General features: G+C 43.4%; 2 protein-coding genes across 3 annotated transcripts in view; one reads left to right on the plus strand and one right to left on the minus strand.

Annotated features, from left to right (window-relative positions):
- LPIN2 (lipin 2) overlaps positions 1-22,273 on the minus strand; it is a 375,312-nt gene that overhangs the window by 280,558 nt on the left and 72,481 nt on the right. The gene's annotated exons all lie outside the window — the stretch shown is intronic.
- On the plus strand, positions 3,783-20,655 carry LOC129635973 (myosin regulatory light chain 12B). Of its 2 annotated transcripts, XM_055559231.1 has the most exons (5): positions 3,806-3,922; positions 12,635-12,741; positions 14,281-14,476; positions 19,096-19,257; positions 20,156-20,655. In XM_055559231.1, exons 3-5 carry the CDS (start codon positions 14,296-14,298, stop codon positions 20,326-20,328), a joined length of 516 nt encoding a protein of 171 aa, XP_055415206.1. In that variant the 5' UTR covers positions 3,806-3,922; positions 12,635-12,741; positions 14,281-14,295; the 3' UTR covers positions 20,329-20,655. The 2 variants fall into 2 exon arrangements, with proteins under 2 accessions (XP_055415205.1, XP_055415206.1); XM_055559230.1 differs by lacking the exon at positions 12,635-12,741 and having other exon boundaries at positions 3,783-3,922.

Raw genomic sequence — 22,273 nt, forward strand, 5'->3', positions numbered from 1 at the left:
TATCAGGCTGTAGCTATGATACTGAAATTTTGTTTGTTGAACTAAATTTACATTTCAACTGAAAAAAAAAAATCGCTTCTACTTTATTAACAAGTTTCCAGTGAAGAACAAATAACATTGTTCCCATACTGGGGGTGGGGGGGGGGGAAGTAGCCTCATCTACTGAAATGATCTCTTGCAGTGTCTCCATTTCCATTTCAGATAACTGCTCAAAGAACCAGCCACCTTTAGAAACAGTGGATGGTCTCCCCTGAATGAAATGTCTCCTCATTTAGTAACAGCATTCTCCACGTGGAAAGTAGGCTTTGCATAATTAAGATGATTACCAGTAAAACGCTAAAGCGTGTACTCCAACAGTGAGTGCGTTTGATAGAAAAACCAGCCTCCATGATGAAAAGCCATACTTGAAGCAAACCACTGCAAAACTGATAAAACCAGCCTAATGGGGGCAGCCTCCTTACCCACTTGCTTATGACGACAGTGCCATTCCAATTCCAGGGCCCTGATTTTACTTGATCGAAGAGCCTCTGTACCTGGATGAGAGCAGCAGTTTATGAGTGCTGCTGGAAGAAACAGGAATAGGCCTGGCTGTACGAGACAAGTGAAAGCAAATTATGAAAAGGAAAGGCAACCATTTTTTACAAGGTATGAAGAGAGCAAGAACCACAAGAGATAGACTACAGGGTGTGCTGGCAAGTTGTAAGGAGGATCAGATAGATGTCGAAAAGGGCTTGGACAGTAGATAAAGCCACAAACACAGTGTGATGGAAACCAGGTGAATAGTTGGAAGAGTGAGGAGGTTAGTCAATAGTGTTAAACCACAGAAAAATCGAATACTAGGTTTTCAATTGGGCTGTTAGGTAGAGTTTTGAGTGCAGAATTAAATGTAGCAGGAGACAGGGGCAGTGTCTAGGTTTGCGGTTCAGTCCAGCTGCGTTTTAACCTTGTTCGTGCTCCATCATGGCTTTATAACTTTAAGAGAGTTATTTGACCCTCTCAACCTCTGTTCATTTGTAAAATGGAAGTAATGCTCTTGGTTCATAATCGGAACATAATCTATGAATATATAAAGCAGCATTTTTGTGATTAGGAGCAGTATGGGTTTTAGAGTCAGACTTGGCTGAGTCAGTTCTGCCAGTCTGTTTGATGAGCTTCGTGTCCTTGGGCAGGTCACCATAAGTGTCAGTTTCCTCACCTGTTTAACAGGGACAATACCCTCTATGTTTGTAGTAAACATAGAAACACACTAAAGCTAAATGGTCTAGCATCCAGTAGGTATTCTGTTTACCAGCAGGGGCTGTTTGGCAGTGGGAGAGGCTTATAGGGAAGGCAGGACCACAGGGCGTTTGTTTAGAGAAAAAGCGAATGAAACCAAAGGAGTGATGTCTAACAGATAGAAAACCTAGATCACATGTTGTAGGATTATTCTTAGAAAAATAAAAATGGATAGTGCTCCCTCTGAAAACAGTAAAGGGTAGGTAACAGGAGTTAATCATATTTGGAGATTGGAAGACTGAGGTTAGTAGAAAGGTCTACAGGGATTTGATAGTATATTATCTCAAACTAGAATTTTATTAAAGAGTTGTTATTAGTATTTAATGAGAATATACTTTAAAATGTGTGGTATAGAGTAGGTCCTTAAACAGTTTACTTTAGATTTCCAAGTAGGTCCAGTATGTCAGAACTGTTTGTATCTTCCAGGTCCTCTTTAAGTGTACAAGTTCTTGATTTCCCTGCAACCATGGTTTTTATCTTTGCTGTCCTGAAAAGCATTGCTGGAGCTCATCTTCAACAGCCCGTTTTCCCAAGTCCCTGTATCTTTTTATTCTAGGTTTCTGTGTGACTGCTTAAATAGCAGGCATCATAACTTCTCTTCCATATTTATCTACATACATTTTATATTTGTAGTAAGTAGACAACTTGTTTTTTAGTTTAATGTATCTTAAATTGTCATATTTTGGCATACCCACCATTTTTAAGTATATTACCTTTTTTTGAATCATTCTTTTTAATGACCACAAGAAACAATTATCTTTGATAAGAGTATGCCATAATTAACCGTTTCCCAAGGACTGGATACTTATTCTACTTTTAACAGTGCTAGCCAGAAATTTCTGTGATGATGGAAATGCTCTCTGTGCTGTCCAATAAGGACACTAGGTCACATGTGACTATTGAGCACTTAAAATGTGTCTCAAATAACTGAATTTTAAATTTACATTTAAATAGCCACATGTGGTTAGTGACCATTGTGTTGGAACACAGTTCTAGTAACAAATATGGAGATCAAAGACCGTGCAGTCAGGGTATCAGCTATGATCTTATTCAAGGTGGCCAGGGTGAGGACTTATTGGATGGTTAATAGTGCACACTAGAAGAGCTCTGTGACAAAGACCTCTGAAGCCAAAATGTTATGATGAGTGGGGAAAATTTTAATTATTGGGCCAAAGAGGGAAAGGGTAAATATTTTAGAACCAGATATGATTTCTCAGCAATTGGTTTCAGACTCTAGAGAAAATGCATTCAATTAAGGACCTGGGGGCAGTGCTACTCCAGGGAGGATGCTGGGTGATTACTAGGAATGCAAATTCTTGCCCTACCCTTGACCTGAATCTGCCGGGGAAGGGGGGGGGGGGGTGCTTTTTTAGGAAGCCCACGGGTTTTTCTGATTGGTGCTACTGTTTTAAGAACAACTGGTATAGAGTGCACAAGGTTCCTACGACCTAGCAATTTCTAATCAAAGATTCCTAGATTTCTCATCACTTTCCTAGAATATAAAAGACTGGATTGTTCTCCCTAGCATCCAGCACACGTTGAGGCAACACAGTGCTCCACAAAGGGTTGTTATCTCCCATTATCCAGAAATAGTTTTATCCATCTATAATATTCCAAGAGCTTCCCTGGTGGCTCAACTGTAAAGAATCCGCCTGCAATGCAAAAGACTCCGGTTCGATTCCTGGGTCGGGAAGATCCCCTGGAGAAGGGAACCACTCCAGTATTCTCGCCTGGGAAATCCCATGGACAGGAGCCTGGCGGGCTATGGTCTATGGAGTCAGAGTCAGATGCGGCTGAGTGACTTTCACTTGGATAATATTCCAAGGTTGAGGGAATATGAACGCTAGAACAAAACTGGAGTAATGCATTTTGGTGGTGTCCTTTGTTTTGACCAAGATCATGGTATAATGCCTGTGCACGCTTGTGTGTGTATGTAAGTTTGTACTGTAGTACATCAAAGGAAAGCAAATGAATAGTTTTCCCGTGGTTGAAAGGAGAAACTGTCCTGGTCAGGGCGTACACCTGATAGATAACGTGAGGATTAAGACCAGAGAGGGCAGATGATAGAACTCTCTCTGGGTGTGCAGTTTGTAAAGAAAGGGCTTTCCTGCAGGCGGACACCGCCGGCCGCCGCCCTCTTAACCTTCCTCAGTGTGACGCGGGACGGAACCTGAAAAACTACTCGTTTTATCTGAAACTCTGGTGTAACCAGGCTGGGTGTACTTTTATCTGCCAAGTGACAACCCTGGGTGGGCGGCGCCCGGCGACCCCCAAACCGAGGGCTCGCGCCGGCTCGGGAATGCGGAAGGGCCGCGGGACCCGCCGCCGATGGCGGGGGAGAAGGGCGGGCCGCGGGGCCCCGGCCGCGCCGTGCCCGCTCCGAACCTCAAGGCCCGCGAGACACAGCGGAAACCCAGGCCGCGGTGGTCGGCTCCAGCCCCGCGCCGGGGTGGACAAGGCGAAGTCGGCCGCGTCGGGAGCAAGAACCCGGCGCGTCCCCCCTCCCGGAGTTGGGTCCGCCGCGCCTTCCGGTGCGACTTCCGGTCCGCCTCCCGAGGCAGGAAGTGCCGGTGCCGCAGCTGTCGCGCCCGTACCCTCGCAGGTCCTGTGCAGGCAGCCCGGCTCCTGGTGGTGGTGTCCGGCCGCGGTGAGTGGCACTCGCCCCCGCGCGCGACACCCCTGGGGCCGCCCCAGTGCCATGCGCCTCCGGCCACCCGACCCCAGCCCCCGCCCCTGGTGCCGGCGGGCGGGCTGGGCGGGGGCTGTGGGACCTGTCGGTGGGGTGGGGAGGGTCGGGGAGGCGGCCTTGGCCGCGGTCGGCCTGAGGCTGGACGTCGAGGGGTCGGGAGGCTCAGGCGTTTGGAAACGGGCTGGGGAGCCGCCCTGCTGGCGGAGGCGGCCGGTCCCCGGCGCTGCGTCACCCGACGGTTTCACACACCTGGTGCCTCGGCGCCCCCCAGCTCCCCGCGGCCTGGTCGGTGGGTGAGGGGGGTCTGTGCCACACACAGGGCTGGGTGCTCTGGGGACACAGGGGGCCCGCTAGTATCTGGTTCTTGCCGGGAGTGCCGGGTTGGCACCGGCTGAATGGAACGATTTCCGCAGGAGTTTTGACTCTTTCGCAGCATCTCGCATTTTATAAAGATTTACTCCGTTCCTACCAATGAAGAAGAGAACAAATAGCAAAAATGAGGAAGGGTTTCCTGAAAAAACGAATCGTGACCTCATTGGAGGCCTTGGACTTAGCCCTGGGACGGAGAACTTACTATTTCTGGCTGGATCTGTGGTAGGCGGTAACAAGACCAAAAGCTCAGAGGGTGGGAATTGTGTCGTGTGAAAAGGAGAAGACGGGGAGACCAGCCTGAACGGAACAGAACTGTGATGGATAATAGCTAGAAGTGGGTAGATCCGTGGGAATCTTTTCACAGATGTCTTGCAAACTTGACGAGAAATAAAAGATTATGTAAGAGGCATTAGGGAGTCATTTTGGATTCTTCACTAAGGGAGAGAGATGAAGAAAAGGGTGTTTAGAGGATTAGTTTGGCAGCCTTAGTTAAAGATGGATTTGCAACTCTCCTTCGGTGAGAAAAGAATCATAGCACTTTAGAATTCAGAAGAACTTTATAGGTTATCTTTAGTCTTATAATGGAGAAGAATGAAATTCAGTGAAGTGAGATAATTTGCCCAAGGTCACTTGAGGGGTTCACCTAGACGACCCATTTTCTCTGAGGACTCTCTTGGAGTTTATGGTTAAGTACACGGCTTATTGTTTGTCCAGGCTCTGTTGAATGAAACAGCTTCTATGGTGACTGACTCGGTTTATGGTTTAATGAGACTGAGTTTGGGCAAGATAAACTGCGGCTTCTGAAGGACAGGTCCCCAGGTGAGGGCTGCTGGACTTAGGAGAGATAAAAGGACCAGGAGCCCCTAAGAAAGCTGGTTGTCGGTCTCCCAAGTTTCAAAGACAATGTGTATCTTGGGATGATTTTGGCATCTTCCTTTGTTCTGCACCTGAGCTGTGATGGCTTTGCTTGTTACCTCCAGCCAGCTCTCCACATTTTCTTGGTAGAGAATTTCAGCTGCAGGGCATTAAGAGCTAGTGGTACAAGCGCTTGAGATCGACTTCCTGAGCATGATTTTGCATCTGAGTTCTACTTTTTTCTACCTGTGGCTCCAGACAAATTATGTATTCTCTTTGCCCTAATTTCCTCATCTGAGAAATGGGGAAAATAACAGCACCTATGTCAAAGTGGTTCTGAGGATTACATAAGTTAATACATATGAAATGCTTAGACCAGTGCCTAGCACATATTCAGCACTCTGATTAGCTGTTTGTGTCAGGTATGGAACAAGGAGTGACTGGTACATTTTGTTAAGGATCTCTTGCTGAGAGTCCATTGGAGTTTATGGGTAGACCTTGGAGAAAGCCATAATTGGGGAGTCAGACCTAGGACCTACCTTACAGAGGACGTATCTGTATGTACTATTTTGAGGAGGCATATGTATTTGTTCGCTTGACTAGTGTTTACTGAGCACCAGCAATGTGTAAGACACTGTACTTAACCCTGCAGTCTTTGGTAGATAGGCTAAATGCCATAAAAATGGACATGTAAATGACACGGCAGTGGAATACGACTGGGCAGTAAAAGTAAAGAAAAGAACCACTGATAAATGCAGCGAGATACATAACTCTCAAAAACATTGAGTGAAAGAAATTAGACACATCAAGTGTGAACTGTATAATTCCATCTGTAAGAAGTTCAAAGTCAGAACTATTTACGGTGATAGAAATCTGAGCAATTGTAGCCTGGGGAGAGAGTGATTGATTTGGAGAGAACTTTCTGGAGTCATGTTTGTTACTTGATGGTTGGTTACTTGGGGTGGTGGTTATATGGTGTACATCATTTTTAAGATCTGTACATTTCACTATATGTAAATTTTACTTTATTGTTTTGCAATAAAAAGATGATAGGGGAGTAGAGACGATAGAAAGTTTACTACCAGTTAGGATGATCATAAAACCCATAATAAAGCAATGACAGCATTATAATGTATGTGATAAATGTTAAAATGTTTATAGCATGGGGAAAACTTCACCGCTGCTAAGAGAAAAGCTGTAAAATTGAGTTTGGCTCTAAAAGAAGTAACAGATATAATTATTTATGGAACTGATTATATATCTGCCTAAATAGGCAGCATAAAAACAATAATATGTCATTGAGTACATCAGGTTAATTTTGTGGAGTATTTTAATTTGATTATATACTCAATTCTCTTGATTATTGCTATTCACACTTGCTCACATACCCAGTCATTTGATCTTCCCAATTAGCATGAGCACTAGTCTTGACTACAGTAATAGCCATGGGAATTCACGAGATGTTCCTGCAGATGCTGATAGACCTTGGCGAAGATGAGAATTGAATCAGGAATGACCTTAAGTTTTAACCCAAGAACCACTCTCTACTTGTTTTGTGTTCATCCACTCTCAGACCTCACTCTGTGCCTCTGCTCACAAATCAGCCTTGAGAGGAGACCTTCTAAACATCCTGTCCCCAGGCATCTCTGCTGTAGCATGGCTAAAATGAACTCTCTGTCATCCCTTTGCTCATGAAACCAGCTTCTCCTTCCTCCCCCAGTTACCTCATTTTTGAGTGGCACCATTATGCTATCAGTTTTTCAACCAGTCCTTGAGAAAAGCAGTCATTCAAGACGAACTGAAGAAAACTCCAGTTACAAAGCAAGAACTAGGAAATCAGCATAGTGATCGGCCTGAAGAAGAGGATAGAGGTTGGCAATGGGAAGGTTGAGGAAGGAGTGGCTGTTGCACTGAAGAGAAGAACCCTCTGAACTTGAGAGAGACTGAATGGAGGGAATTAAAGCTTGCTCACCAGGAATAGAAAGTTTCCCTATCCAGCACAAACGTGGCTGTGGCCCCTTCGTTTTAAAAATTCTTTGGCTATAATTCTGAAATAAAGGCATTGCCCTATTAAATATTGTAGATGCCAAGGAAACACAATGGCTTGCTTAGTTTTCTATGAGTATATAAGATTATGCCCAAACTTAGCACCTTAAGAAAACACTACAGAGCTTCTGAGGGCCAGTAATTCCAGGGCAGCTTAGCAGGGTGATTCTGGCTGTCTTGAACTTGGGAGTCCAGATGTCAGCTGGGTTTGCAGTTGTTTGACAGAGGATCCACCTCCAAGACGGCTGACTCACCTGGCTGGCAGGTTGCTGCTGGCAGTTGGCTGGCGGTCCCAGTTCCCTGCCATGTGGACCTCTCCGTGGGGTCGTGTAGTGCCCTCATGACCTGGTGCTGGCTTCCCCCACATTGAGCAATCTGAGCGAGAGCATGGCAGAATCTACAACATGTATTATGACAAAATCACGCCCCTTCATTTTCACAATGTCCCGTTGTGTATGAAGGGCGGCAGAATATGCCACCCCAAAATATGCCACTTTGGCCTAAAAATTCTTTTGAGCTGAAGGCAACTGAAAAGAGGCAGGCACAAGAAAATCTCTTTGCCCTTCCTCAATTTGCCTGAAGGGCTTCCCAGTGGTAAAGAATCCACCTGCCAGTGCAAGAGATGCAGGAGATGCAGGTTTGATCCCTAGGTCTGGAAGATCCCCTGGAGAAGAAAATGGCAGCCCACTCCAGTATTCTTGCCTGGAGAATCCCTGGTGGGCTACAGTCCTTGGGGTTGCAAAGGACCCGACCGAAGGACTGAGCACAGGCTTCAGGAAGTTTGCTGAAAGGCAGGACACAAATTTACAAAGGTCTTCTTTCGCTCTCTACCAGGAAGGACAAAGGTTGTTAAAGAGACAACTTTAGACTCTTAGAGGGGAAGGCTGGACTGAAATCCTGAGGGAAAGCTTGCCCTTGTTTACAGTGTGCTTTTCACCTTCGTCCCTGGCCTCTCCCCTTCACACACGCCTTTCTTCTGGCTTTAGCTGAAGATGATATTGAAGCCAGAGTTCTAAGCTACCTCTGAGAGTTGCATTTTCCCTGGGTATCTCCCAGGTAAACATGAGATATACACCTTAATAAACTCATTTGGTTTTCTGTTAGTCTGTTATTGCAGAGTGTCAGGCAGAAACTCAGAACCACAGTCAGTGCCTTCTAAGTGGTTAACTCATTGATTCTCAACCTTCACTCTACATTGGAATCACCTGGTGCATTTTAAAAATACCAATTCATAGGTTTCACCTACAGACATTCAGTTTCCGTTGTACCAGACCAGGACCTAGACATCACTTTTTAAAACTTTCCAAGGTGATTCTGATGTGCAGCCAAGGTCGAAACCAGAGGCTAACTGCTGTGAGAGCTGTATCTACCTGCCATATGGTAGCATCACATTGCTGCCTGAGATGCTTCTTAGAGCTGACAGAATGCGCCGTAAGCACCTCTCTCCCAGGTTCCCAGTAAAGCCATAGAGGCTGGACGAAGTTCTCAAGAGTTGCTGCCTGTTAATGATCACGGTGCCCATGTTTTGATTTGCACAGCACTATTGCAGGTGATTTTGCAAATATTTAGACTATGATCTAAATATGTTGACACTATAACCACCTCTACCACCAGTATTCCTATATCCCTGCCCTTCTTTAACCTGTGAGTACTACATATAACCTTTAGTTCACTCTGTATCAGAAATTTACAAAAATAATACAATAAAAATTTTGAAGAGGAAGTGAGACTTTTGTTTTATTGCTGTTAAGGCTGATTCACTACCTTATATGCTGTGTTCTAAATGGATATTTTTTGTAACTAAGAATGGAGTTTGGTGGGTTTTATTTGTTTGATATTTATAGGTCAAGTAGTAATTTGACAGTTGCAGGTAAAGATGTCAAGCCTTTAGCTGTCATGTCAAACCAAGACAGGTACTGGGAGGAAATACTGCCATTTGATGAACCCAGACCAAGGCTGCAACACTGCACAGCTGCAGGGGTGCCTTTCGTATTTTATTCCCTTCCCATTCAGCTGTGCACGTCTAATCTGTGCAAATAAATTCCCCAGAAGAGTTGGAATTTGAAAACTCAGTTTCACTGGGTATTACATTTAGAGGAAAGTAGCTGTTCAGGAATGTTGGATTATACTGGTGAGTATTGAAAGTTTAAGAACTATTTTGTGATTAAAAAAAATAACTAGAGGGACCTCCCTGGCAGTCCAGTGGTTATGGCTCCCTGCAGTGGAAGTGCAGGTTCAGTCCCTGGTAGGGTAACTAAGATCCACAACCTGGGCTCTGTGGCCAGAAATAAAAACTAGAAGAATTGCATGAAGAATATACAGGTAAAATCACCTTAAACAAATGGGGTTGAATTCTAGGTCTGCCACCAGGTGACGGTGGGCAAGTTGTTTGACATCTTTGCTATTCAGTTCCTTCAAGTGTAAAGCGGGCATGGGAAATTTAATTCACCTTTGTGTCTAGCACACGAGTCACTCTGCAAATGGGAGTAGCCATAAGTCAAGTAGACCTTTAATTCTCTCTGGTGCTAAGACATTTGGGGCTAGAATAATAACAAAAACAAATACATGAGTTGAGAAACTGCATGGTGCTTGGGCACATTCTAGACATTTGGTATTGCTGAAGGAAAAGTAGAAAGCAGAGAATGGCTAGAGAAAGGTCATTCTAGAGCGGGGGAAGGTGTGCATGCTTAAGAACTTGTACTCTGTCCTGTAGGCATAGGTGGAGGGCCAGAGAGTTCTCAAAAGGGAATGATGTGGTCATTTCATGTTTTACATACCTCTGGCTGGAAGATAGAGTAGTTGACAGGCCACCAAGAGGCAAGGAGGTTGGTGTGTTGGCCATAGAAATATTCTACACAGAGATGATGAGGGCCCAGAGTAGGGTCGGAGAAGGCAATGGCACCCCACTCCAGTACTCTTGCCTGGAAAATTCATGGACAGAGGAACCTGGTAGGCTGCAGTCCATGGGGTCGCTAAGAGTCGGACACAACTGAGCGACTTCACTTTCACTTTTCACTTTCATGCATTGGAGAAGGAAATGGCAACCCACTCCAGTGTTCTTTCCTGGAGAATCCCAGGGACGGGGAAGCTTGGTGGGCTGCCGTCTGTGGGGTCGCACAGAGTCGGACACGACTGAAGCGACTTAGAAGCAGCAGCAGCAGCAGAGTAGGGTGGTGGCAAGAAGAAGATGAGCAAGTCTGATATCTATTTAAGAGGCTGGGCCTGTTTCATCGGGGAGAGAGACAAGTCAGGGATGACTCACCGTTGTCTGGCTTGGCGAGAGAGTAAGTGATAGTGCCATCAACTCACAGGAAACAAAGCTGAGAAAGGTTAGGAGGGGAGGGTAATTCAGTTTCTAACATGTTGATTCTGAGAGTCTGTGGGACATCAAATGAGTGCCTCACACCAGCACAAATGGCTGCTTGAGTCCACAGCCCAAGGGAAGGGTCTGCCCTGGGAATGCAGACGTGGGAGTCACAGGTGTTGTCAGAACAGAGCCGATGAGATCATCCAGGGAACGCAGAGTTAATTTAATGAGCCGTGGACCGTGAGAATGCTGGGGAGAGTGAATATTTAAGTGAGTGGAGGAGAGAAGAGCCTAATAAGAAACTGGAGGAAGACCAAGCATAGAAATAGAACTGAGAGGGGGCCTGAGAGACCAAGTCAGACCAGCATCTTACTTCAACCAGGCGTCCCAAGCTGATGTTCAGGAGTCTCCTTCCTAAGAGAGTGAGGTCTTCAAGGATGGGAACCTGGGGCTCCTGTTCCTTTGGGGACAGTTCACTTCTGCTGTTACAGTTCACCAAGGCCAAGGGTTGCTGACGCCTGAAGAGAAGAGGGATAAAATGGTGTCAAATACAGCAGAAGGGTCCAAGAAGACTTAAACGGGATTTGGCAAATGGAAAGTGCTTACAGTAGAGAAGAGAGAGCCAGATTGTGGTGAGTGGGAAGTGAGAAAGTGGAGAAAGCCAAGATATTTATCTCAGTAGTTGAGAAGAAAGAGGAGGGAAGTTTCTTTGGAGGCCAGAGTTTGTTTCAGATCGATTGTTTTGCTACAACTTTGCCTTACTTTTCAGCTGATGTTTTATTATCACTTTGTATTTTATATGTGTACTTTTATGGGTACCATATACAAATATAAATGTACACTAGTTTTAAATGAAGTGAAAGTCGCTCGGTTGTGTCCGACTCTTTGCAGTCCCATGGACTGTACAGTCCGTGAAATTCTCCCGGCCAGAATACTGGAGTGAGTAGCCTCTCCCTTCTCCAGGGGATCTTCCCAACCCAGGGATCAAATCCAGGTCTCCTGCATTGCTGGCAGATTCTTTACCAGCTGAACCACAAAGGAAGCCCAAGACTACTGGAGTGGGAAGCCTATCCCTTCTCCAGTAGATCTTCCTGACCCAGGAATCTAACCAGGGTCTCCTGCATCGCAGGTGGATTCTTTACCAACTGAGCTCTTAGGGAAGCCCAGTTTTAAAAGAAGTACAGAGAAAAAATCAACTTTTTTCTTTTTAAAGAAATCATGGTATTACTACATTGAGCCATATCTGCTCTGTAACGGTTTTGACTGGGGGCTCAGACTTGCTCACTGTATAATGGCTTTTCTAGCCTTACTGGGTTACCTCTCTCTTCTCAGCATCAGCTTCTTCGACAACTCCAACTAAGCTTCAAAGATGTTTAAATATAATGTACTTTTGGGTTAGCTGTAAGGTTAGCATGAAACAATTGATCTTTTTTTTTTAAATAAAGATTTTTCTCTGGGAGATTTTTCTAAATGACTCTATTACAAATACAATTTGTTGATACTGAGGGAGAGCACTAATTCTTGCCTTCCGATCTACTATCTTTTATATCTTTTGAATCTTGAAGAAATAGAATCATAGAATTTTTAGCATGAGAAAGAATTTTAATCCCACAGTTTTGGAATGTAAGGAAGAATTAAAGCAGAGTCAAGTGCCTTGCTAGTGGATCACATTCTGTGTCCGACTTGACCTTCAATATAACTGAGGTCACATACAGGCCAAATTACAGGAAGGGGAAGAAATTAACATTTATTCAGGCCAAGTGTGCAGGGAGGGGGAGTTGGAATGTCAAGAGTAAGGACTCTAAGGCTGATGTGCTTCAAAACTGCAAATGGACTAAAACAATACAGATTTAAAGTCCAAGTCTGGAAGGCCTGGAGACCCAGGTCCAGAGTTCCTCTGCTCAGCCACTGCCCCCACCAGTCATCTGCCTTTGCACTCTGTGGCTTCAGAGTTAGAACAGTCCCCAAGGCCCCCGTCATTTCTGACACCAAATTGCAGTTTTGGTTCCCCGAGACGACCGACGCTCAGGTTCCGTAATTCGCTAGGGCTCACTGAGAACTGTGACAGCTGTAGTTCTGGTTTATTACAGCAAAAGGACTCAGGCTGAAATCAGCCAAGGGAAGAGATACGAGAGCCCAGGAGAATTCCAAAAGCTCAGCTCCCAGTGGTCTTCTCCACGGGCAGCGTTGATTCCTGGTAAGATGTGACAGTGTGCACGGACTATTGCCTGCCAGAGTATTGTCTGCCCTTGCTTGCTAGCTGTAGCTTTTGCTGGGAACCTGTCCCCTAGCTACTGTCCACTGCTCCTAGGCCGATCTCAGTTTCCGAAGTTTGTCTAGAGGCCAGGCTGATAACACCTGACCCCAAGACCCCAGATAAACGTGGCAGGACATCCTAAGGACTTAGAGATTACCTCCTAGGAGCTGAGGACCAAGGCCAGACCTCTTCTGGGGCAAAATTAAATTCTTTACTATACAAGGGCCATTAATTTTTTTTTTTTTTTTAACCTAATGAGGAAGTACCTCTCTCTTAGGGCCATTGTGAACACTGAATAAAACATTGGATCAAAAATTTTTACTGTGGCCTTCTCTGGCGGTCCAGTGGCTAAGACTCCATGCAAACAAATATTTAAAAAACTTTTTTTTTCTGGTGTCCATAGTAGCTAGTAATGGTAAAGCTGAGATTCGAACTCAGCACTTTTCTAATTCCAAAGCCAGTAGTCTATTTATGTTGTGTTTATATCAATCGAAACTGCAAATAAAAATGGAATAAGGAAATTCCCTGGCAGTCCAGTGGTTAGGACTCGTACTACCAGGGACCCAAGTTTGATCCCTATTTGGGGAACCAAGATCCTGCAAGCTACATGGTGTAGCCAAAAAATAAAAGGGAATGAGAAGTGTCTATTCTATTTGACATATAAATTATTGGTAGTAGAGTATTAGAGGCTACCACTAAAACTATATTACAGAGAATTGAGGAGTGTTTGGGAACATGAGAAAATGGAGAGATTTGAGAATTAGACTACTATTCTAAAAGTTTTGTCTGGGGAAATAGAAAATGAAGATGTAGCTAGAAGGGATACAAGATTAAAGATATGTTTTGATTTTTTTTTAAATGAGAGCCTTTTGAGCATGTACTTATAGTGACTGTACTAGTCTCTTTGCATATATCTCATTTAATTCTCACTTCTGTTAGAGTAGTTATTGTGTTTTGCTCTAAAACAGAGTTTAGTGAGCTTCTCTAAATTTTCAAGCTGTATTTTGGAAAAAACCAAGGCTCAGAGAGGTTATGTAATGTTGGTGGTAAAATGGAGTTAAAAGGTATACCTGCTGCATAGGATTGTTGTGAGGGTTAAATGGGATAGTCTTTGTGAACTGAGATGTCCACTTTAGAGTCTTAAGGGGAGCCCCCTGTCTTCACAGCAGTGGTTGGCACACAGTAGCACTCGGTAAGTGTGAGCTGTTGCTGCATGCTTCAAATCTCATTCATGTTTAATAAAAATGAGTTTCATGAAACTTGGGGGAAAGCTACATCAGTACTTTCCTATTCAAAACTTCCTTTTTCGTAGCTGTTTTTTGTGACATTGGAAATAAAGTTTACATGTATAACATAACCCAGATAATATTCTACATTGAGATGTTTTTACTCACTAACTTTAGGTGTCATGAGTCCTTTTCTTTACTTTGTGCTTTATGCCTTCAGTTTTGCTTTATGTTCTTTTCTTTTCAATTCTAGAATTAAACCGCCACCATGTCGAGCAAAAAGGCAAAGACCAAGACCAAGAAGCGCCCCCAGCGTGCGACCTCCAATGTGTTCGCCATGTTTGACCAGTCCCAGATTCAGGAGTTCAAGGAGGCCTTCAACATGATCGACCAGAACAGGGATGGGTTCATCGACAAGGAAGACTTGCATGATATGCTTGCTTCTCTAGGTAGACTTTTATGTTCTTAATATGCCTGCCTCCTCCAACATAAACATTAATCAGCATTTTATGAATTAATGTTTGTGTGATATGCAATTATCCATCTCAGAGGCCTGTTAAGAGATGTTGGGTGGGAGATGCCCTACTGAGGCAGGGCCAGTCACAAGAGGATATGCCTGCAGGGGTATGGGCCTGGCAGCCTCTGTGGCTGGGCACGTTCCATTCCTGTGGCTAAATATGATAAGTCCACTAGGTGAAAAACCAGGGAATGGCTAGGTGGCAAAAAACCAGAATCTTAAACAAAAGTGGCTAATAATATAGTGTATGCTATGCTATGCTATGCTAAGTCACTTCAGTCGTGTCCGACTCTGTGTGACCCCATAGACGGTAGCCCACCAGGCTCCCTTGTCCCTGGGATTCTCCAGGCAAGAACACTGGAGTGGGTTGCCATTTCCTTCTCCAATGCATGAAAGTGAAAAGTGAAAGTGAAGTCGCTCAGTCGTGTCCGACTCTTAGCGACCCCCTGGACTGCAGCCTACCAGGCTCCTCCATCCATGGGATTTTCCAGGCAAGAGTACTGGAGTGGGGTGCCATTGCCTTCTCCAATAATAATATAGTGTACTAAGTAGTAAAGGTTGAGAGCAGGTTATAAGAACAAAGATGACCGTAATAAGTGATCATGATCATCTCAAGGAGGAAGGCCAGGTCTCCTAGGGAGGGACACAAGGAAGGGGACTTTCACACTTTATAACTTTTTTATAATTACAGAAATGAAAATGTAAAGGTAGGGGATTTACGGATTTTTATACATTATTTGGGCTTTCCCAGTGGCCCAATCCGCTCACCAATGCAGGAGACTCAAGAGACACGTGTTCCATCCCTGGTTTAGGAAGATCCCCTGGAATAGGAAATGGCAACCCACTCCAATATTCTTGCCTGGAAAATTCCATGGGCAGAGAAGTCTGGCAGGCTACAGTCCATGTGGTCCAAAGAGTTGGACACAACTGAGCATATACACACTCACACACGTTATTTAACTACAGTTGATTTATAATATTGTGTTAGTTTCAGGAATACAGTTTCAGAGTCTTTTCCATCATAGATTATTAGAAGATGCTGAATAACATTCCCGTGCTGAAGAGTAAATCTTGTTGCTTATCTATTTTATGTATAGTGATGTGTATCTATTAATCCCAAATCCCTGATTTATCCCCTCCCCCACTTCCCCTTTGGTTACCATAAGTTATTTGCCATGTTTGTGAATCTCTTTGTTTTGTTGAAGTTCACCTGTATCATTTTTTTTTTAAGATTTCATATGTAAGTGATTTTTTATATTTGTCTTTCTCTGCGCCTTACTTGCTTCCCTTAGTATGATAATCTCTAGGTCCATCCATGGTGCTACAAATGGCAATATTTCATTTAAAGATACAAGATCTAAAGCAAACAGAAACTACCCTCTGTCATTTTGGTTACATGGGTGTTAATTTATTATTCTTTATGTGATTTTGTTGTTTTGATCTTAAGGAAGGAAGGGAAAGTCCTTGTCCTGCCTGAGTCAGCACTGATCTCATGATTAGTAGAAAGGAGTGTCAAGCCTGGGGGCAGGGGACGCAAGTCAAGCATGGCCCACAGTTAGGGTCTGTACTTGAGTGTTTCTGTGTTAGACTGAGCGCCAGAAACGGCTATTCCAGGGCCAGGGACAAAGGGAGAAAAGGTGTTACTTTTTTTCCTTTTAGTAACCACATAATTTCATTCCCCTATTTTACTTTTACTTTTATTCTCCTAACATTGTTTTGAAAATATTTTAAAATTTGTTTTTAATTGGAATATAATTGCTTTCAGTGTTGTGTTGGTTTCTGCCTTACACAATGTGAATCAGCCGTAAGTATACATATGGCCCCTCCCTTGAAAATTTTTAAGCTAATATAAAGTTGAAGGAACAGTATAATGAACATGCTTCCATCCTTTACCCAGATTCAGTGGTTGTTAACATTTTGCAACATTCCTCTTAGCCAGAGTGAGAGTGTTACGGAAAGGAGTATGTGTGGGGTCCCTGTGGAAAGGAGAATGTGTGGGGTCCATGTGGGGTCCAGCTCCTCTATGCCCAGAAGCCAATGAACAGGCCAGGTTGGTGGGAAGGAAAGTTTGCTTTAATCTCAGAGGCTGGCAGCTGGGAAGGGAGGCCAAACATCAGTCCAAAGGCAGACTCCCCACCCCTCCACTGGCAACCAGTTGGCAAGAGCTTTTGTAGACAGAAGGAGAGGGCTGCATGTAGAAACAGCACAGTCAACCCTGACAGTCATCTTCAAATTGGTCATTGATGGTCTGACCAGAGTCATCTTGGTGGTTTTAAGTACAGTTACTCTTCAGTTCCAGGATTCGTGGAGACCAGTTCTCAGAATCGTGGCAACTTATGTTGTGGGTGGTGTCTGGTCATCGTGTGGTTAACTTCTTCACCCTGGTGTTTTGGTATCTATAAGACAGCTCCCACCGTGTGACTCAGAATATTATCTATAGCCCCTGAGAAAGAACTAAAGGTTCTTGACTGTGCTTAATGACTACAGTATTAATATTTGGTCTCCTTTGACAGTTTTCCTTTGCTTCTGCATTTCTCGTTTCTCCGATTAAACATATTCTCTGACTAAACTTATTCCACAGACAAAAGGCAGGCAGAGAACACGGTGGAGGGCAAGTTCTGTTTCAAGAGTGAAGACAGGATCCGACTTGCTGACTTGCAGGCGGGGTGGGTCCCAGTGTTTTCCGCACACCGAATCACTACGTGTACTTCAGGTCACTACCGAAGAAGCCCACCAGGGAAAATTACGGGTCTTAGTTGCATTACAGAGGTTGAACATCAGCCTGTTCCCTCCTAGTAGATGTTAGTTAGCTTTTGTTGGGTGAAAGAGTTGTGGTACAATAAGAGGCGGACTTCGAGGACTTCGATTTGGGGAACCCCATACCTTTTAAATCAAATTATATTAGACTCCTTGAATGGGTCCATAAGTGCCTAGCCTAAGCCAGTTCATTTTAAATCCCTGTGTCTTCTTTGTACCCAAGTACTCTTCACACCTTTGGGTTATACTTTTTATCCCCCAAAAATGCTGCAAGAGAATTGGGTTAGGCCTGAAGATAGAAAAGAAATGTGTTTTTTTTTTTTCCTTTTTTAACTACTTTCACTTATTTAAAGAATCTTGAGATTAATTTGGGGCTGATTTTGTGTTGGTATGTTGAATAGGTGTACTGAATGAAGATTGTAATGCAATAAGATGGATGCCAACCTGGCACTTAAATTCCATTCAGATTCCCAGGAGTAAAACTTAGATATGAACCATCATTCTAGCATGGACTATCATTAGAGCTTAGTTGGGTGTAATAGAGGCATACTGACATATATGTTCTTTTCATGGAGAATCGTACAAACTTAATGCTGGAAGGGAAACCTTCTGGAATTTAACTAGTCAAGTCATTTTACAGATAGAAAGTAAATCCTGGACAGGTGCCACCCTCCTCCCAGGCACGCAGCCAGGGTCAGAACTGGGGTTCAAACCCACTGCTCCAGACGCTTCCTTCAGGGCTGTTACTCCCACCAAATGAGACCATTCCAGGGGAATTTCTCCCAACTTCCAGCAGAAGGTCAGGGGAGTTCCCTCCCACTGTACCGGAACAGGGAGACGTGTTCACGGTTGGAACTGAGGTTAAGATTTCCCATCGTGAACAATGCTAAACAAGACTGCATTTCAACACCAGTAATGGCATCTGGGCATGTGTCTTGACAACCAAAAAGAATGTAATGTAACAGTGTTTAAAATGAGCTCCCAGTTCTAAACCAATCTAATAGTTTTAGCTTAAATTACTAACTTATAAATAAATTGTTTGAAGCATACCAATTATGGCTGCATGTATCACAGTTAGAAACATGAATAGATTTTTTAAAATAACCAGTATTGAAATGTCCTGATGGGTCTTTAATGTCATCAACATTTCAAATGTACTAATGTGGCATTGCCTGTTTCATAGTTTCACGTGTTTGTTTTGTTTTGTTTTGAATTAAGAATAGTGAAGGAGAAGGAAATGGCAACCCACTCCAGTATTATTGCCTGGAGAATCCCATGAACAGAGGAGCCTGGCGGGCTGCAGTCCATGGGGTCACAAGAGTTTAGCAACTAAACCACAGTGAAGGAAAAGTTGCAGAAAGGATCAATGAATGGACAATCTAAGCCCAGAATGCATTTTTATAATGGTGTATCTAAGATTTTTTATGTTATGGGCTACCCTCATGGCTCAGTGATAAATAACTACCCTCCCAGTGCAGGAGACGCAGGTTCGATCTCTGGGTCGGGAAGATCCCCTGGAGAAGGAAATGACAATCCACTCCAGTATTCTTGCCTGGAGAATCCCACAGACAGAGGAACCTGGCAGGCTGCAGTCCATAGGGTTGAAAAAGAGTTGGACACGACTTAGTGACTAAACAACAAACAGCAACAGCAATGTAAGTTAACTGAAAGATTAGTTTTATGTAATGGTGGTGTAACTTTAAAAAAATACATTGTGGAACATAACAATAACAGAATAGTTATTTATTGAAATGAGTTCTTTGTCCTTAAATGGGAAAATGTGAAATTTTACAGGAAAGAACCCAACCGACGCGTACCTGGAAGCCATGATGAACGAGGCTCCAGGGCCCATCAACTTCACCATGTTCCTCACCATGTTTGGGGAGAAGCTGAACGGCACAGACCCAGAAGACGTCATCAGAAATGCTTTTGCCTGCTTTGATGAAGAAGCAACTGGTGAGCACTCTTTGTTATGCCCCGGCCTCATTCCAGACTGTGTAAAATGGTTTTTAAGAAATGAGAAAGATTAGTAAAATAAATTTTTTTTAAGTGAATAAAGGGAAACCATCATTTACAATAGGACAGTTGCCCGAGAAGGGCCGAAACACAGGCATGTAGGTCATATAGCTCCACAGTGTGTGGTGTTAACCTTTGAATTTGGTTCTGAGCATCCATGAAAGCCAGAAGAACTGGCTGGTAAATAGTATTTCTTAGACACTGAAAACGACGTCTTCAGACTTTAAATCTCACCAAATAGTATGGTTCACTAACTTGAACGATAAAACCTTAGGTTTTTTTCCCCCTTATTATTTAAAACTGAAAAAAACCTGATTGTTCCATTTTCTTACTCCTTTCATTTTCCCCTTTGCTTCTGCATTAACCCTCTGCTCAGCCACTCACATCTCCTCCTCAGATACACCTTGCATCCTCCTTCCTGCCTCCCCATCTCAACCTTTTTTAAAACTGCACCATCCTTCATTTGGTCTTAGAAACACACTGCCCTTCTATCCTATATCTGTTTTATATATATATATATGGAATACAAGGGTTTTTTCCTCCTCTGGAAAATACTTGCTTCAAATTAATTTTGTAAGCATATGCTCTACTAACTGAGCTTTTAAAATGATTTAATATTAATAAAGAACTCTAAAGACAATAGGAAAACATAATGATATGGTTATATATTGCTTTATTTTTGTTCATGTAAATGTGTATGTTATGAAATACCTTGCTTTATTTTTGTTCATGTAAATGTGTATGTTATGAAATACCTTGTAAGATTGACCAGATTGAGAACCAGATCATTAGAATGCTGGGCAGTGTTCACAACTCCCTTTTCTCTGCTGCCTTCCAGGCACCATTCAGGAGGATTACCTGAGAGAACTGCTGACCACAATGGGAGACCGGTTTACAGACGAGGAAGTGGACGAGCTGTACAGAGAAGCACCTATTGACAAAAAGGGGAATTTCAATTACATCGAGTTCACTCGAATCCTTAAGCATGGAGCGAAAGACAAAGATGACTGAAGGAACTTGAGCTAAAACTTTCCAATTACTTTGTCTTACTCTATATTGTTTCCTAGACATTTCTCCCCACCCCCCATAGGCCTGTTGCATGCAACTTTGATTCACAGCTTTGCCTTTTTTTTTTTTGGTGTATTTATTCTAGACCTTCCTGCCACTTAGCACTTGTATAATCAGACTGCAAATGGGGATGAAGTTGTAAATTGTATTGAAAAAAGAGATTGCAAATAAAAATCAACAAATGTGAAAGCCCAGGAAAATATATCCGGTATTTCTGGTTTTGCTGGATTTTTACATTTTTATATAATAAAAATGCTATTTTGAAATAAAGATCATGCCGACTCAAATGGAATATAATGGAAAGTTGAATACCTAGTAGTTGGGGGTAGTCCTTTCTTTAGATTTTCAACTCATATAATTCAGATTTCACAGGAAACCTGCTTTTTCACATACTTCAGACAGTATTTTTAATATAAATTAACATCAATATACAGTAAAAACTTGTTATACCTTAGTTTCTTTCATGCTTCTGGTCAGATGTTTAAATTACTGAATGATAATACAGAATGGAACTAAGAATACATTGACCGTTTTCTTAATCCAGGTCTAGGAATACGAGGTAAAATCTGATGAATAGTTACATTGTGTAAAGCATTGTATGTAAGCGATTTTCATTGAGTCCTCCCAGCAACCTTGTGGGATAGATTTCTGTTATTTCAAGAGGAAAAAATGGGTTCTGGGGAGTTGAGTGATTGATCTGAGTCTCTACCAGACCTGGGATTCCAGGCCAGGGCGCCCCTTCCAGAGTGTAGATGAAGAGACCACCATGCTATCTCTGAGAAGCCTTGAATGCTTAAAAGGTCACGACATTTTCATTACATTCTAACATAATTTTATAGTCATTATTGAGATTTAAAATAACTTGAGGGACATTGTTGGAACAGAATTCAGAAAATTATACACCAGGTAAAAAAACAGAAGACCAAAGACTATACGCCAATAAAGGCCTGTCGAGTCAAATCTTTTTTTGACAAGATGGTTTTTCTAGTAGTCGTGTATGGATGTGAGAGTTGGACCATAAAGAAGGCTGAGTGCTGAAGAATTGATGCTTTCAAACTGTGATGCTAGAGAAGTCTGGACAGCAAGAAGATCAAACCAGTCAACCCTAAAGGAAATCAACCCTTAATATTCACTGGAAGGACTGATGCTGAAGCTCCAGTACTTAGGCCACCTGATGCACAGAACTGACTCATTTGAAAAGACCCTGACGCTGGGAAAGATTGAAGGCAGGAGAAGGGGATGACAGAGGATGAGATTGTTGGATGGCATCATCAACTCAATGGACAGGAGTCTGAGCAAACTCTCTGGGAGATGGTGAAGAACAGGGAAGCTTGGCGTGCTGCAGTCCATGGGGTCACAAAGAGGCGGACACAATTTAAGAGACTGAGCACTCAGGTACCACCCATGAGGTAAGCAGGGCAAGTAAGATTCCTGCTTTTTTATAAGAGCTAAAGTTCAGGAAAGCTGAAGCAACAGTCCAAGGTCCCACACTAGAACAAGAATCCACATCTGGCTCCTTTTTCTACTTCCAAGTTCAATGTCACATGCAGTGTCAAAACCAGAGTCACCATGTTGGGGAAATACTGGGATCATCTTGACTGTCATTAAACCAATACTTAGAGTCACTGGTATGTGCCAGGCACTTCTAAATTGGGGAAAACTAGGAGGGCAGGACAGACAAGGACACTGCCCTCGGACTTCCCTGGTGGTACAGTGGATAAGAATCCACCTGCCAATGCAGGGGACCCAGGTTCAATTCCTGGTCTGGGAAGATCCCACATGCGGTGGAGCAACTTAAGCCCTGGAGTCAAAACTACTGAGCCTGCGTGCTGCATTATGACAAGCCAGAGAGCCTAGAGCCTATGCCCCTCAACAAGAGAAGCCACCA

Source organism: Bubalus kerabau, chromosome 21 (assembly GCF_029407905.1).
Source record: "Bubalus kerabau isolate K-KA32 ecotype Philippines breed swamp buffalo chromosome 21, PCC_UOA_SB_1v2, whole genome shotgun sequence".
Taxonomy (NCBI): domain Eukaryota; kingdom Metazoa; phylum Chordata; class Mammalia; order Artiodactyla; family Bovidae; genus Bubalus; species Bubalus kerabau.

What these genes read in the sequence shown, in the direction of transcription:
- LOC129635973 (XM_055559230.1), top strand. Translation starts at nt 14,296, where the DNA reads ATGTCGAGCAAAAAGGCAAAGACCAAGACCAAGAAGCGCCCCCAGCGT. An exon ending in TGATATGCTTGCTTCTCTAG is followed by an intron (nt 14,477 to 19,095) that starts GTAGACTTTTAT and finishes GAAATTTTACAG; the next exon opens with GAAAGAACCCAACCGACGCG. An exon ending in CTTTGATGAAGAAGCAACTG is followed by an intron (nt 19,258 to 20,155) that starts GTGAGCACTCTT and finishes GCTGCCTTCCAG; the next exon opens with GCACCATTCAGGAGGATTAC.